This window comes from Oncorhynchus mykiss, chromosome 17 (assembly GCF_013265735.2).
Source record: "Oncorhynchus mykiss isolate Arlee chromosome 17, USDA_OmykA_1.1, whole genome shotgun sequence".
Classification (NCBI taxonomy): domain Eukaryota; kingdom Metazoa; phylum Chordata; class Actinopteri; order Salmoniformes; family Salmonidae; genus Oncorhynchus; species Oncorhynchus mykiss.
In genome coordinates, this window is record NC_048581.1 from 93,099,302 (window position 1) to 93,116,650 (window position 17,349).

At 44.8% G+C, this 17,349-nt stretch overlaps 1 protein-coding gene across 1 annotated transcript in view; it reads left to right on the top strand.

The window, feature by feature from the left end:
- Positions 1–839: 839 nt before the first annotated feature.
- LOC110494838 (inositol-pentakisphosphate 2-kinase) overlaps positions 840–17,349 on the top strand; it is a 31,497-nt gene continuing 14,987 nt past the window's right edge. Inside the window, exons 1-7 of the mRNA XM_036950972.1 lie at positions 840–1,098; positions 1,490–1,549; positions 2,231–2,326; positions 5,479–5,545; positions 6,471–6,595; positions 11,711–11,800; positions 12,375–12,433. Of these exons, the coding sequence (XP_036806867.1) occupies positions 1,018–1,098; positions 1,490–1,549; positions 2,231–2,326; positions 5,479–5,545; positions 6,471–6,595; positions 11,711–11,800; positions 12,375–12,433 (578 nt within the window). The 5' untranslated portion in view covers positions 840–1,017. The remainder of the gene's footprint in view (positions 1,099–1,489; positions 1,550–2,230; positions 2,327–5,478; positions 5,546–6,470; positions 6,596–11,710; positions 11,801–12,374; positions 12,434–17,349) is intronic.

Sequence of the window (17,349 nt, forward strand, 5' to 3'; positions counted from 1 at the left end):
TGGGGTGAACAGGCAGTGGCTCGGGTGGTTGTTGTCCTTGATGATCTTTATGGCCTTCCTGTGACATCGGGTGGTGTAGGTGTCCTGGAGGGCAGGTAGTTTTCCTCCGGTGATGCGTTGTGCAGACCACACTACCCTCTGGAGAGCCTTATGGTTGTGGGCGGAGTGGTTGCCGTACCAGGCGGTGATACAGCCCGAATGGATTTCAGACCATTTCAGTTTGTTGCAGAGGATCGGAGGTGTCCTGTGCGAGAGAGGCAGGTTGAGGTGGCCATGGTCAGAGTAGTACAGAAGGTGTTGTACTGTATGCTGAGGCATTGAAGAAAGTAGAGGAGGATGGATCGACAGTGAGGTATTCTGAGAGGATCCCTGTGAACATAACATCTGTTCCAGAACTGAGGGCCTCAGTAAGGTTGGCTTACTGTATTGTGTTCATAGCAATGGTTATCAACTGTACCGCAGAGGTTGAACGTAAGTCACAGAAAATGGATGATGTGGTGGCAGCTGCAGAGAAGTACTTGGGAGTATGACATTTGACTTCAGATGATTTACAGTGTTGAGTGGTGGCCCGTCCTCTCAGGTCATTGGCCTGGGGTATGATCAGATCGTAGTAGAATAAGGTGATGGGATTTAATGAGTATAGGGTTAGTTGGAAGGGTAATTAAAAATAAATGTATATTTTTATTGTATTCATGTAAAAAAAATCAATCCGGCTCTCCTATACCATGTTGTATCACTAAGTGTAATGTACTATACTTACTTTGGGGGCGGTAATGAACCCGCCGTTAAACCTCACCGAAGAAGAAGAAGACGTCTGTGGGCGGGACTTCCTCCAGAAAGCGGTCGTTGCAGCAAATCTTTTTTTTTTTTGTAAAGTAATTAACCATCTGTGGTGTCACTGTCTTGGTGTCAGTAGCTGAAGTAATTGTTTCAGCATCGGAACTTGTGGTGTGTTGGCCTTGGAAAGTTATTGGAGTTTATACAGAGATACATTTTAGTACATCGCACAGTTGTGTTATGGAACTGGATAAAATGGACGAGAACGACTGGAAATACCACGGCGAGGGCAACAAAAGCCTAGTGGTTTCTCATGTTCAGGTGAGCTAGTTAGCAACAGTAGCATATGCAGCTAACTAGCTAACATTAGTAAGCTTATAGCTAATAGCTAGCTGGTCAAGTTGTCTGGCGCCGTCCATGTCTAACAGTGGAAAGTTAAATATTGTTTGCTTTATTTGCTATCAGATAGTTTCCCTAGAAGTCATCTAATTCTTGTACTTTTCCACACCAGTTGCTAACTTAGCTGACAAGCTAGCCAGTTAACTCAACTTAGCTGCATGTCTTTGATGCCTTAAAAGTCAAACGAGCTAGTTATCTATCTAACCTTGCTGAGTTATCAAGTGGGTTTCAGCGAATACATTTTTACTCCACCGTATTTATAAATAAGATTCACAATGTTGTTGTATCTAACAACTCTCTCTTTCCTATCTAGCACGCCAGAGTCCTTCGGCTACTGAAGTATTCTACAGAAGATGCTGAAAACTCACCTAAGGTTAGTAAAAGTTGTGTCATTAGTATGTAGACTTGTTACTTCATAAACATTCCAACCGTAACTTGCATGGTAACAAATGTACTACCATATGTCGTGGACTGGTTTATTCTGGGAAACGTTTAGTGTGTTTATGGTTAATCAACAACTCAATTGGGCACCCGAGTGGCGCAGTGGTCTAAGACACTGCAGTCCCTGGTTCGAATCCAGGCTGTATCACATCTGGCCGTGGATGGGAGTCCCGTAGGGCTGCGCACAATTGGCCCAGTGTTGTCTGGGTTTGGCCAGGGTGAAAATAATTTGTTCATAACTGATTTTCCTAGTTAAAGGTTGGATAAATAAATGAATAAACTCCTTGTGATAATTTCTAAGGAATTTGATATACATTTGGGTTTTGGAAATAAGCACTGGTGGGAGCCAGGCTAGGGTGAAGTTGGCCCTAGACGCTGATCCTGGGTCAGTTTTACATTTCATCCTCTAATGGGGAAAGGGAAGCTGATCCAAGATATTTATCTTAACAAGGCCCGAAGGTCCAACTTGGAGTTAAAGGCTTTCATTGACTGCTTGTATCAACCCAGCAAGCGAAGCTGCAAACACAAGTATGCATCATCCATAGAAAAATGATCACACTCGGGATGTCACATCAACCTAATTTCTCTTGACGGTCTGTTTCTTCTCTTCCAGACAACAGATCAAGCTTTCCGCCACATACAGAACATAGTTGACTATAGTCAAAATGTCATGAAGCCACTGCTGGGGGAGAAATTCGTCCACAATGGAGTAAGATAACCATATTGTTGCAAACAGCATGTTGCCTTTTCCCCCACTTGTTAACCGACTCCTGTAATGCCATTAGCATGGTAGTGGTGTCATGTAATGCCATTAGCAGGTTAATGGTGTCATGTAATGCCATTAGCATGTTAACGGTGTCATGTCATGTAATTCCATTAGCATGGTAGTGGTGTCATGTAATGCCATTAGCATGTTAACGGTGTCATGTCATGTAATTCCATTAGCATGGTAGTGGTGTCATGTAATGCCATTAGCATGTTAACAGTGCATGTCATGTAATGCCATTAGCATGGTAGCGGTGTCATGTCATGTAATGCCATTAGCATGATAGTGATGTCATGTAATGCCATTAGCATGGTAGCGGTGTCATGTCATGTAATGCCATTAGCATGGTAGCGGTGTCATGTCATGTAATGCCATTAGCATGGTAGCGGTGTCATGTCATGTAATGCCATTAGCATGGTAGTGGTGTCATGTAATGCCATTAGCATGTTAGCGGTGTCATGTCATGTAATTCCATTAGCATGGTAGCGGTGTCATGTCATGTAATTCCATTAGCATGGTAGCGGTGTCATGTAATGCCATTAGCATGATAGTGATGTCATGTAATGCCATTAGCATGTTAGCGGTGTCATGTCATGTAATGCCATTAGCATGTTAACGGTGTCATGTCATGTAATTCCATTAGCATGGTAGCGGTGTCATGTCATGTAATGCCATTAGCATGGTAGCGGTGTCATGTCATGTAATGCCATTAGCATGGTAGCGGTGTCATGTCATGTAATGCCATTAGCATGGTAGCGGTGTCATGTAATGCCATTAGCATGTTAGCGGTGTCATGTCATGTAATGCCATTAGCATGTTAACGGTGTCATGTCATGTAATGCCATTAGCATGGTAGCGGTGTCATGTAATGCCATTAGCATGTTAACGGTGTCATGTCATGTAATGCCATTAGCATGTTAACGGTGTCATGTCATGTAATGCCATTAGCATGGTAGCGGTGTCATGTCATGTAATGCCATTAGCATGTTAACGGTGTCATGTCATGTAATTCCATTAGCATGGTAGTGGTGTCATGTCATGTAATGCCATTAGCATGGTAGCGGTGTCATGTCATGTAATGCCATTAGCATGGTAGCGGTGTCATGTCATGTAATGCCATTAGCATGGTAGTGGTGTCATGTCATGTAATGCCATTAGCATGGTAGCGGTGTCATGTCATGTAATGCCATTAGCATGGTAGCGGTGTCATGTCATGTAATGCCATTAGCATGGTAGCGGTGTCATGTCATGTAATGCCATTAGCATGGTAGCGGTGTCATGTCATGTAATGCCATTAGCATGTTAACGGTGTCATGTCATGTAATTCCATTAGCATGGTAGCGGTGTCATGTCATGTAATGCCATTAGCATGGTAGCGGTGTCATGTCATGTAATGCCATTAGCATGGTAGCGGTGTCATGTCATGTAATGCCATTAGCATGGTAGTGGTGTCATGTAATGCCATTAGCATGTTAGCGGTGTCATGTCATGTAATGCCATTAGCATGTTAACGGTGTCATGTCATGTAATGCCATTAGCATGGTAGCGGTGTCATGTAATGCCATTAGCATGTTAACGGTGTCATGTCATGTAATGCCATTAGCATGGTAGCGGTGTCATGTCATGTAATGCCATTAGCATGGTAGCGGTGTCATGTCATGTAATGCCATTAGCATGGTAGCGGTGTCATGTAATGCCATTAGCATGTTAGCGGTGTCATGTCATGTAATGCCATTAGCATGTTAACGGTGTCATGTCATGTAATGCCATTAGCATGGTAGCGGTGTCATGTAATGCCATTAGCATGTTAACGGTGTCATGTCATGTAATGCCATTAGCATGTTAACGGTGTCATGTAATGCCATTAGCAGAAGGACAGATTTGTACCTTGTCAGCTCAGGGATTCGAAGCTGCAACCTTTCGGTTACAAGTCCAACACTAACCACTAGGCTACCCTACCATTAGCCTGGCGCAGCGGTGTCACGTCACGCCGTTAGCCTGGCGCAGCGGTGTCACGCCGTTAGCCTGGCTCAGCGGTGTCACGCCGTTAGCCTGGCTCAGCGGTGTCACGCCGTTAGCCTGGCTCAGCGGTGTCACGCCGTTAGCCTGGCTCAGCGGTGTCAGGCCGTTAGCCTGGCTCAGCGGTGTCACGTCGTTAGCCTGGCGCAGCGGTGTCACGCCGTTAGCCTGGCGCAGCGGTGTCACGCCGTTAGCCTGGCTCAGCGGTGTCACGTCGTTAGCCTGGCTCAGCGGTGTCGCGCCGTTAGCCTGGCTCAGCGGTGTCACGTCGTTAGCCTGGCGCAGCGGTGTCACGCCGTTAGCCTGGCTCAGCGGTGTCACGCCGTTAGCCTGGCGCAGCGGTGTCACGCCGTTAGCCTGGCTCAGCGGTGTCACGCCGTTAGCCTGGCTCAGCGGTGTCACGCCGTTAGCCTGGCTCAGCGGTGTCACGCCGTTAGCCTGGCGCAGCGGTGTCACGCCGTTAGCCTGGCTCAGCGGTGTCACGCCGTTAGCCTGGCGCAGCGGTGTCACGCCGTTAGCCTGGCGCAGCGGTGTCACGCCGTTAGCCTGGCGCAGCGGTGTCACGCCGTTAGCCTGGCGCAGCGGTGTCACGCCGTTAGCCTGGCGCAGCGGTGTCACGCCGTTAGCCTGGCGCAGCGGTGTCACGCCGTTAGCCTGGCGCAGCGGTGTCACGCCGTTAGCCTGGCGCAGCGGTGTCACGCCGTTAGCCTGGCGCAGCGGTGTCACGCCGTTAGCCTGGCGCAGCGGTGTCACGCCGTTAGCCTGGCGCAGCGGTGTCACGCCGTTAGCCTGGCGCAGCGGTGTCACGCCGTTAGCCTGGCGCAGCGGTGTCACGCCGTTAGCCTGGCGCAGCGGTGTCACGCCGTTAGCCTGGCGCAGCGGTGTCACGCCGTTAGCCTGGCGCAGCGGTGTCACGCCGTTAGCCTGGCGTGGTAGCTGTTTGTTGAAATGGAAGGACTTTATTAGTTTCTTATGGCAGTCAAATAGTTTAAACTTGAGGTTATCGTCCGTTCTTATTTTCCCTGATATAGGTTCATGATATAGATTAATTAATCAGTTATTCCATCTTGTTGCAGGAGGCTGTGAAGCTCCCATTAGACTTTGTCCGCCAGCTGTCATTGAAGGTCCAGCAGGAAAGGCCAGGTACTTGTTTTCTTTACTTTATTATCACGGTTTGACATATTTCAGGTTTTATCATGAAATGTCATTTCCTCCACTGTGTTGTGGAATATGTCATTTCCTCCTCCACTGTGTTGTGGAATATGTCACTTCCTCCTCCACTGTGTTGTGGAATATGTCACTTCCTCCTCCACTGTGTTGTGGAATATGTCACTTCCTCCTCCACTGTGTTGTGGAATATGTCACTTCCTCCTCCACTGTGTTGTGGAATATGTCACTTCCTCCTCCACTGTGTTGTGGAATATGTCACTTCCTCCTCCACTGTGTTGTGGAATATGTCACTTCCTCCTCCACTGTGTTGTGGAATATGTCACTTCCTCCTCCACTGTGTTGTGGAATATGTCACTTCCTCCTCCACTGTGTTGTGGAATATGTCACTTCCTCCTCCACTGTGTTGTGGAATATGTCACTTCCTCCTCCACTGTGTTGTGGAATATGTCACTTCCTCCTCCACTGTGTTGTGGAATATGTCACTTCCTCCTCCACTGTGTTGTGGAATATGTCACTTCCTCCTCCACTGTGTTGTGGAATATGTCACTTCCTCCTCCACTGTGTTGTGGAAACAGTCTGTGTCCCAAAACAGAACCTTATTTCCTTCATAGTACACGTTTTTTTGATTGAATGAGCCAAAAGAAAGGACTGCCTCCTGTGACATAATCCACAACACGGGGAGGAGGAAATGACATTCTCCACAACACGGGGAGGAGGAAATGACATTCTCCATTGAGTTTAATTTTTTTGTCCACAGCCAGGCTAAATGGGAGTCTGGTAAACCCGCCCCTAATGTCTCTGACTGTACATTTGTGTTTATAGAATGTTGTCTCCAAAGCCCGTGTGTTATGAATGTGTTATAACAACCCATCTGTCTGTGTGTTCCATGTCATGGCAGAGTCTCGCTGTGACAAAGTGATGGATACGTTGAGTGGATGTGCCTTGTGTCTGCCTAACCTCACCCAGCTCTCCTCCTGCTGCTGCTGCAGAGAACACAGACCTCCTCTCTGTATAGAGATTAAGGTACAGTCGCAGTCCTCTAGTGTCTGTATAGAGAATAAGGTACCGTATCAGTCCTCTCTGTGTAGAGATTAAGGTACAGTCGCAGTCCTCTAGTGTCTGTATAGAGAATAAGGTACCGTATCAGTCCTCTCTGTGTAGAGTGTTAGGTACAGGTCCTCTACTTCAAGACTCTTGGAAAAGCATTCCAGGTGAAGCTGGTTGAGAGAATGCCCAGAGTGTGCAAAGCTGTCATATAAAGGCAAAGGGTGGCTCTTTTGAAAAATCTCAAATATAAAATATATATTTTGATTTGTTTAACACTTACATAGTTCTCATGTCTTCACTATTTATTCTACAATTTAGAAAATAGTACAAATAAAAAAAAAAACCCTGGAATGAGTCGGTGTATGTCTATCAATTCAACCCAGGTGGCTGTATTGGCATGGGAAACATATACCGTTACCAAAACAAGGTGAAGTTGATAATACTCAAACGTGAAATAAACTGAAAAGTTTAGACAGTTACAACACTGTCTCTATCAAACACAACCGTCGCACAGTATTCCTCTTGTTTTTGTTTTTCAGGGCCTGATCAGCTTTAATATTGTGGCTCGAATGTAGCTTCTATCAAATGTAATTGTCTGCATCATTTCCAATCCCCAATATAGTTTTGGTGTGAGTGTGAATATAAACTTAAAAAAAATAAATAAATATGAATATAGCTTTATTATTCCCCAAACCCTACCACCCTTCCCCCAATTGGAGTAAACTAATACATGATAACACTTCTACCTTCAGTTTATACACATTTTACAGACACCATCTATTTTACAGTAGTTATATTTAGTTTGTTTTTAGACCTTCCTCTATTTCTGATGTCCATACAGTTTGATTTCTATTTTTAACTGTGCTATTTCACAATTGCTGAAACTATATACATTTTACAGATCTATATGTTTTACATTTCTTATTTGTCCCACCATTCTGCTCCATTCAACCCCTCCCATCTCTCTCAACACCATCCAGTCCCTTCAGCTCCATTCAGCCCCTCCCATCTATCTCTCAACACCATCCAGTCCCTTCAGCTCCATTCAGCCCCTCCCATCTATCTCTCAACACCATCCAGTCCCTTCAACCCCTCCCATCTATCTCTCAACACCATCCAGTCCCTTCAGCTCCATTCAGCCCCTCCCATCTATCTCTCAACACCATCCAGTCCCTTCAACCCCTCCCATCTATCTCTCAACACCATCCAGTCCCTTCAGCTCCATTCAGCCCCTCCCATCTATCTCTCAACACCATCCAGTCCCTTCAGCTCCATTCAACCCCTCCCATCTATCTCTCAACACCATCCAGTCCCTTCAGCTCCATTCAGCCCCTCCCATCTATCTCTCAACACCATCCAGTCCCTTCAGCTCCATTCAACCCCTCCCATCTGTCTCTCAACACCATCCAGTCCCTTCAGCTCCATTCAGCCCCTCCCATCTATCTCTCAACATCATCCAGTCCCACCCTTCAGCTCCATTCAACCCCTCCCATCTATCTCTCAACACCATCCAGTCCCTTCAGCTCCATTCAGCCCCTCCAGCTCCATTCAGCCCCTCCCATCTATCTCTCAACACCATCCAGTCCCTTCAGCTCCATTCAGCCCCTCCCATCTATCTCTCAACACCATCCAGTCCCTTCAGCTCCATTCAGCCCCTCCCATCTATCTCTCAACACCATCCAGTTCCTTCAGCTCCATTCAACCCCTCCCATCTATCTCTCAACACCATCCAGTCCCTTCAGCTCCATTCAGCCCCTCCCATCTGTCTCTCAACACCATCCAGTCCCTTCAGCTCCATTCAGCCCCTCCCATCTATCTATCAACACCATCCAGTCCCTTCAGCTCCATTCAACCCCTCCCATCTATCTCTCAACACCATCCAGTCCCACCCTGCAGCTCCATTCAACCCCTCCCATCTGTCTCTCAACACCATCCAGTCCCTTCAGCTCCATTCAGCCCCTCCCATCTATCTCTTAACACCATCCAGTCCCACCCTGCAGCTCCATTCAGCCCCTCCCATCTATCTCTCAACACCATCCAGTCCCTTCAACCCCTCCCATCTATCTCTCAACACCATCCAGTCCCTTCAACCCCTCCCATCTATCTCTCAACACCATCCAGTCCCTTCAGCTCCATTCAACCCCTCCCATCTATCTCTCAACACCATCCAGTCCCTTCAGCTCCATTCAGCCCCTCCCATCTATCTCTCAACACCATCCAGTCCCTTCAACCCCTCCCATCTATCTCTCAACACCATCCAGTCCCTTCAGCTCCATTCAGCCCCTCCCATCTATCTCTCAACACCATCCAGTCCCTTCAGCTCCATTCAGCCCCTCCCATCTATCTCTCAACACCATCCAGTCCCTTCAGCTCCATTCAGCCCCTCCCATCTATCTCTCAACACCATCCAGTCCCTTCAACCCCTCCCATCTATCTCTCAACACCATCCAGTCCCTTCAGCTCCATTCAGCCCCTCCCATCTATCTCTCAACACCATCCAGTCCCTTCAGCTCCATTCAACCCCTCCCATCTATCTCTCAACACCATCCAGTCCCTTCAGCTCCATTCAGCCCCTCCCATCTATCTCTCAACACCATCCAGTCCCTTCAGCTCCATTCAACCCCTCCCATCTGTCTCTCAACACCATCCAGTCCCTTCAGCTCCATTCAGCCCCTCCCATCTATCTCTCAACATCATCCAGTCCCACCCTTCAGCTCCATTCAACCCCTCCCATCTATCTCTCAACACCATCCAGTCCCTTCAGCTCCATTCAGCCCCTCCCATCTATCTCTTAACACCATCCAGTCCCACCCTGCAGCTCCATTCAGCCCCTCCCATCTATCTCTCAACACCATCCAGTCCCTTCAACCCCTCCCATCTATCTCTCAACACCATCCAGTCCCTTCAACCCCTCCCATCTATCTCTCAACACCATCCAGTCCCTTCAGCTCCATTCAACCCCTCCCATCTATCTCTCAACACCATCCAGTCCCTTCAACCCCTCCCATCTATCTCTCAACACCATCCAGTCCCTTCAGCTCCATTCAACCCCTCCCATCTATCTCTCAACACCATCCAGTCCATTCAACCCCTCCCATCTATCTATCTCTGGTGCCTCCTGTTTCTATTGTTAATCCTTGTTGTTTCTACAACTTGATTGGAGTCCACTTGTGGTAAATTCAATTGATTGGACATGATTTGGAAAGGCACACATCTGTCTATATAAGGTCCCACAGTTGACAGTGCATGTCAGAGCAAAAAAACAAGCCATGAGGTCGAAGGAATTGTCTGTAGAGCTCCGAGACAGGATTGTGTCGAGGCACAGATCCTGGGAAGGGTACCAAAATATTTCTGCAGCATTGAAGGTCCCCAAGAACACAGTGGCCTCCATCATTCTGAAATGGAAGAAGTTTCAAACCACCAAGACTCTTCCTAGAGCTGGCCACCAGGCTAAACTGAGCAATCGGGGGGAGAAGGGCCTTGGTCAGGGAGGTGACCAAGAACCCGATGGAGACTGACAGAGCTCCAGAGTTCCTCTGTGGAGATGGGATAACCTTCCAGAAGGACAACAATCTCTGCAACAACACCAATGTTTTCAATTTTTTATTTAACCTTTAATTAGGCAAGTCAATTATTTATTTTAATGAGCAATTCGGCATTTTTGCTAGAGTGGTCAGACACAAGCAACTCTTAAGTAAAATGCACGTGAACGCCCGCTTGGAGTTTGGCCTTCACATGCCATATGGCAAAGATTGAACTCTTTGTCCTGAATGCCAAGCGTCACATCTGGAGGAAACCTGGCACCATCCTTATGGTGTTGGCAGCATCACGCTGTGTGGAGGATGTTGTTCAGCGACTGGGAGGCAAGTCAGGATCGAGGGAAAGAACGGAGCCAAGTACAGAGAGATCCTTGATGAGAACCTGCTCCAGAGCACTCAGGACCTCCGACTGGGGTGAAGGTTCACCTTCCAACAGGACAACGGCCCGATGTAACTTAACAAAATGTGAAACGTCAAGCGGTCTGATTTACTTTAAGGTATAAGGCACGGCATATTGTCTTGGGTGAGGTGTCTGTCCTCTGATATATTAATGTCTATAGGTGAGGTGTCTCTCCTCTCTATATAGGGATATTAATGTCTATAGGTGAGGTGTCTCTCCTCTCTATATAGGGATATTAAGGTCTATAGGTGAAGTGTCTCTCCTCTGTATATAGGGATATTAATGTCTATAGGTGAGGTGTCTCTCCTCTCTATATAGGGATATTAAGGTCTATAGGTGAGGTGTCTCTCCTCTCTATATAGGGATATTAATGTCTATAGGTGAGGTGTCTCTCCTCTCTATATAGGGATATTAATGTCTATAGGTGAGGTGTCTCTCCTCTCTATATAGGGATATTAAGTTCTATAGGTGAGGTGTCTCTCCTCTCTATATAGGGATATTAATGTCTATAGGTGAGGTGTCTCTCCTCTCTATATAGGGATATTAATGTCTATAGGTGAGGTGTCTCTCCTCTCTATATAGGGATATTAATGTCTATAGGTGAGGTGTCTCTCCTCTCTATATAGGGATATTAATGTCTATAGGTGAGGTGTCTCTCCTCTCTATATAGGGATATTAAGGTCTATAGATGAGGTAGTTTGTTGTTAACATGAGATCAGAGGATTTTGTTTCTGTTATGAATGACCAGTTGTCCTCACTTCATAGCCACACAATGGCTGACTGAAAATGCCATTAACAACAGTTAATATTAAAAGTAGGATTTTACTGATCAGCGAGTCAAAACACAGAACTGGTTCTCAAATCAATTGACATTTCCTGGATAAACGAACTTGACAGAGTACTTGAAAGACAAATACCTGATGATACTCCTAGTATAATGAATAGGTACGGCCCTGGGTTACTGAGAACAGGCTATAAGGGAAGGGTGGGCTTGGGAGCGTGGGTTTGGAAGTCATTATAAGAAATGGATGATTGTGTTGCGCTTGAAAAGAGACGTTTTGTTTGGAAAACGATTTATCAAATCGACTCATCCGCCAGCCACCGTTTGGCTGACTCACTTTTGTTTATTCACTCTTGTCTTGTGTTTTACAGCCCAAATGTGGATTTCTACCAGCCTCCAGACACATTACGAAAGACGTCAAGAGGAAGGTGTGCCGGTTTTGTATGCATCAACATTTCAAGGCGAGTTGATATTGTTTTGGAAATGAAACTGGAAGAACCTGTTGTACTACTGGTTGAGGGTTCTTCATCAGTAGAAATGACATGTACATTTTGAATGAATGAATAGAACAAGATAATCTACATAGAACGACATGGAACCACTGGTCACTTTAATGTTGACATACTGCTTTACTCATTTCATATGTATATACTACATTCTACTGTATTCTAGTCAATGCCACTCAGACATAGCTCATCCTAATATTTATACATTTAGACTTGTATATGTTGTGAATTGTTACATATTACTGCACTGTTGAAGCTAGGAACACAAGCATTTCTCTACACCCACAATAACATCTGCTAAACATGTCTGTGACAAATTAAATCTATTAATTTGCATATGTTTAATGTTACCGCTTGTTTTGACGACACCAAACAATAGAAATGGGTTTGAAATATTCTAGTAGGCATTTGTTGTGAAAGTTGACTGTTCTGGTGTAATCGGTATCTGCCCCCTGGTGGTGGGATTGTAGAATTGCACCCGATGGAGACAGATTGACTGACTGTTGTGGTCTTCTCTCTAAATAAACAGTTAGCCAATGGAAAGTGGAAACGGCTGAGCCGGTACTGTCCCTTGGACCTGTTCTCAGGGTAAGTAACAGTACCCTTCACCCCCCCAGTTATCACTGTCCCTTGGACCTGTTCTCAGGGTAAGTAACAGTACCCTTCACCCCCCCCAGTTATCACTGTCCCTTGGACCTGTTCTCAGGGTAAGTAACAGTACCCTTCACCCCCCCCCCCCCAGTTATCACTGTCCCTTGGACCTGTTCTCAGGGTAAGTAACAGTACCCTTCACCCCCCCCAGTTATCACTGTCCCTTGGACCTGTTCTCAGGGTAAGTAACAGTACCCTTCACCCCCCCCAGTTATCACTGTCCCTTGGAGGGCTTGATATTGAACTTTTTTAGCCTCTTGTCCTTCAGATAACAGGACAGATTTTAGCCTCTTGTCCTTCAGATAACAGGACAGATTTTTAGCCACTTGTCCTTCAGATAACAGGACATATTTTTAGCCTCTTGTCCTTCAGATAACAGGACAGATTTTAGCCACTTGTCCTTCAGATAACAGGACAGATTTTAGCCTCTTGTCCTTCAGATAACAGGACAGATTTTAGCCTCTTGTTCTTCAGATAACAGGACAGATTTTAGCCTCTTGTTCTTCAGATAACAGGACAGATTTTTAGCCACTTGTCCTTCAGATAACAGGACAGATTTTTAGCCTCTTGTCCTTCAGATAACAGGACAGATTTTAGCCTCTTGTCCTTCAGATAACAGGACAGATTTTTAGCCTCTTGTCCTTCAGATAACAGGACAGATTTTAGCCTCTTGTCCTTCAGATAACAGGACAGATTTTAGCCTCTTGTTCTTCAGATAACAGGACAGATTTTTAGCCACTTGTCCTTCAGATAACAGGACAGATTTTTAGCCTCTTGTCCTTCAGATAACAGGACAGATTTTAGCCTCTTGTCCTTCAGATAACAGGACAGATTTTTAGCCTCTTGTCCTTCAGATAACAGGACAGATTTTAGCCTCTTGTCCTTCAGATAACAGGACAGATTTTAGCCTCTTGTCCCGACAACAAAAAGGTCCGTAACCACGTCGGCGAAAAGTTAGACTGAAATGAGTGAAGTAAGAAAGTAACAGTCTACGTTTTTTTTATTTTTTTTAGACTATCCGTAGACTGTACATAGACTATCCGTAGACTATCCGTAGACTATCCGTAGACTATCCGTAGACTATCCGTAGACTATCCGTAGACTATCCGTAGACTATACATAGACTATACATAGACTATCCATAGACTGACAATGTTGAGTCATTGACAAAAGATATTTAGGGGAGCCAAATGTTTTCTAGTTGCGTATTCCTCTCTGGTGGTGCTCTGGTACTATGGAGATGTGTAGTAATCTAGGCCTATCTGGTACTATAGAGATGTGTAGTAGTCTAGGCCTATCTGGTACTATAGAGATGTGTAGTAGTCTAGATCTATCTGGTAATATAGAGATGTGTAGTAGTCTAGGTCTATCTGGTAATATAGAGATGTGTAGTAGTCTAGGTCTATCTGGTACTATAGAGATGTGTAGTAGTCTAGGTCTATCTGGTACTATAGAGATGTGTAGTAGTCTAGGTCTATCTGGTAATATAGAGATGTGTAGTAGTCTAGGTCTATCTGGTACTATAGAGCTGTGTAGTAGTCTGGGCCTATCTGGTACTATAGAGATGTGTAGTAGTCTAGGCCTATCTGGTACTATAGAGATGTGTAGTAGTCTAGGTCTATCTGGTACTATAGAGATGTGTAGTAGTCTAGATCTGATCTGTGGTAGCAGCGTGCAGATAGAGCAGGTGACAGTCAAGGAGCCTCGCTGGCTGTTTGTCTTGTGATGGTTGTATGGTCTTCATGAGTGGTTTAATAGACCAGGTCATATTCACTGAGTGGTTTAATAGACCAGGTCATATTCACTGAGGGGTTTAATAGACCAGGTCATATCCACTGAGGGGTTTAATAGACCAGGTCATATCCACTGAGGGGTTTATTAGACCAGGTCATATTCATATTCACTGAGTGGTTTAATAGACCAGGTCATATCCACTGAGGGGTTTATTAGACCAGGTCATATTCATATTCACTGAGGGGTTTAATAGACCAGGTCATATTCATATTCACTGAGGGGTTTAATAGACCAGGTCATATTCACTGAGGGGTTTATTAGACCAGGTCATATTCATATTCACTGAGGGGTTTAATAGACCAGGTCATATTCATATTCACTGAGGGGTTTAATAGACCAGGTCATATTCATATCCACTGAGGGGTTTAATAGACCAGGTCATATCCACTGAGGGGTTTATTAGACCAGGTCATATTCATATTCACTGAGTGGTTTAATAGACCAGGTCATATCAACTGAGTGGTTTAATAGACCAGGTCATATCCACTGAGGGGTTTAATAGACCAGGTCATATTCATATCCACTGAGGGGTTTAATAGACCAGGTCATATCCACTGAGGGGTTTAATAGACCAGGTCATATTCATATCCACTGAGTGGTTTAATAGACCAGGTCATATCCACTGAGGGGTTTAATAGACCAGGTCATATCCACTGAGGGGTTTAATAGACCAGGTCATATCCACTGAGTGGTTTAATAGACCAGGTCATATTCATATCCACTGAGGGGTTTAATAGACCAGGTCATATCCACTGAGGGGTTTAATAGACCAGGTCATATTCACTGAGGGGTTTAATAGACCAGGTCATATTCACTGAGGGGTTTAATAGACCAGGTCATATCCACTGAGGGGTTTAATAGACCAGGTCATATTCATATCCACTGAGTGGTTTAATAGACCAGGTCATATCCACTGAGGGGTTTAATAGACCAGGTCATATCCACTGAGGGGTTTAATAGACCAGGTCATATTCACTGAGGGGTTTAATAGACCAGGTCATATCCACTGAGGGGTTTAATAGACCAGGTCATATTAATATCCACTGAGTGGTTTAATAGACCAGGTCATATCCACTGAGGGGTTTAATAGACCAGGTCATATCCACTGAGGGGTTTATTAGACCAGGTCATATTCACTGAGGGGTTTAATAGACCAGGTCATATTCATATCCACTGAGTGGTTTAATAGACCAGGTCATATCCACTGAGTGGTTTAATAGACCAGGTCATATCCACTGAGGGGTTTAATAGACCAGGTCATATCCACTGAGGGGTTTAATAGACCAGGTCATATCCACTGAGGGGTTTAATAGACCAGGTCATATTCATATCCACTGAGTGGTTTAATAGACCAGGTCATATCCACTGAGTGGTTTAATAGACCAGGTCATATCCACTGAGGGGTTTATTAGACCAGGTCATATTCACTGAGGGGTTTAATAGACCAGGTCATATTAATATCCACTGAGTGGTTTAATAGACCAGGTCATATCCACTGAGTGGTTTAATAGACCAGGTCATATCCACTGAGGGGTTTATTAGACCAGGTCATATTCACTGAGGGGTTTAATAGACCAGGTCATATTCATATCCACTGAGTGGTTTAATAGACCAGGTCATATTCATATCCACTGAGGGGTTTAATAGACCAGGTCATATTCATATTCACTGAGTGGTTTAATAGACCAGGTCATATTCATATTCACTGAGTGGTTTAATAGACCAGGTCATATCCACTGAGGGGTTTATTAGACCAGGTCATATTCACTGAGTGGTTTAATAGACCAGGTCATATTCATATCCACTGAGTGGTTTAATAGACCAGGTCATATTCATATCCACTGAGTGGTTTAATAGACCAGGTCATATCCACTGAGGGGTTTAATAGACCAGGTCATATTAATATCCACTGAGTGGTTTAATAGACCAGGTCATATTCATATCCACTGAGTGGTTTAATAGACCAGGTCATATCCACTGAGGGGTTTAATAGACCAGGTCATATTCATATTCACTGAGTGGTTTAATAGACCAGGTCATATCTACTGAGTGGTTTAATAGACCAGGTCATATTCATATCCACTGAGTGGTTCAATAGACCAGGTCATATCCACTGAGTGGTTTAATAGACCAGGTCATATTCACTGAGTGGTTTAATAGACCAGGTCATATCTACTGAGTGGTTTAATAGACCAGGTCATATTCATATCCACTGAGTGGTTCAATAGACCAGGTCATATCCACTGAGTGGTTTAATAGACCAGGTCATATCCACTGAGTGGTTTAATAGACCAGGTCATATCCACTGAGGGGTTTAATAGACCAGGTCATATCCACTGAGTGGTTTAATAGACCAGGTCATATCCACTGAGGGGTTTAATAGACCAGGTCATATCCACTGAGTGGTTTAATAGACCAGGTCATATTCATATCCACTGAGGGGTTTAATAGACCAGGTCATATTCACTGAGTGGTTTAATAGACCAGGTCATATTAATATCCACTGAGTGGTTTAATAGACCAGGTCATATTCATATTCACTGAGGGGTTTAATAGACCAGGTCATATTCACTGAGGGGTTTAATAGACCAGGTCATATTCACTGAGGGGTTTAATAGACCAGGTCATATTCACTGAGGGGTTTAATAGACCAGGTCATATTCACTGAGTGGTTTAATAGACCAGGTCATATTCATATCCACTGAGGGGTTTAATAGACCAAGTCATATCCACTGAGGGGTTTAATAGACCAGGTCATATTCATATCCACTGAGTGGTTTAATAGACCAGGTCATATTCACTGAGGGGTTTAATAGACCAGGTCATATTCATATCCACTGAGTGGTTTAATAGACCAGGTCATATTCACTGAGGGGTTTAATAGACCAGGTCATATCCACTGAGTGGTTTAATAGACCAGGTCATATCCACTGAGTGGTTTAATAGACCAGGTCATATTCATATCCACTGAGTGGTTTAATAGACCAGGTCATATTCACTGAGGGGTTTAATAGACCAGGTCATATCCACTGAGTGGTTTAATAGACCAGGTCATATCC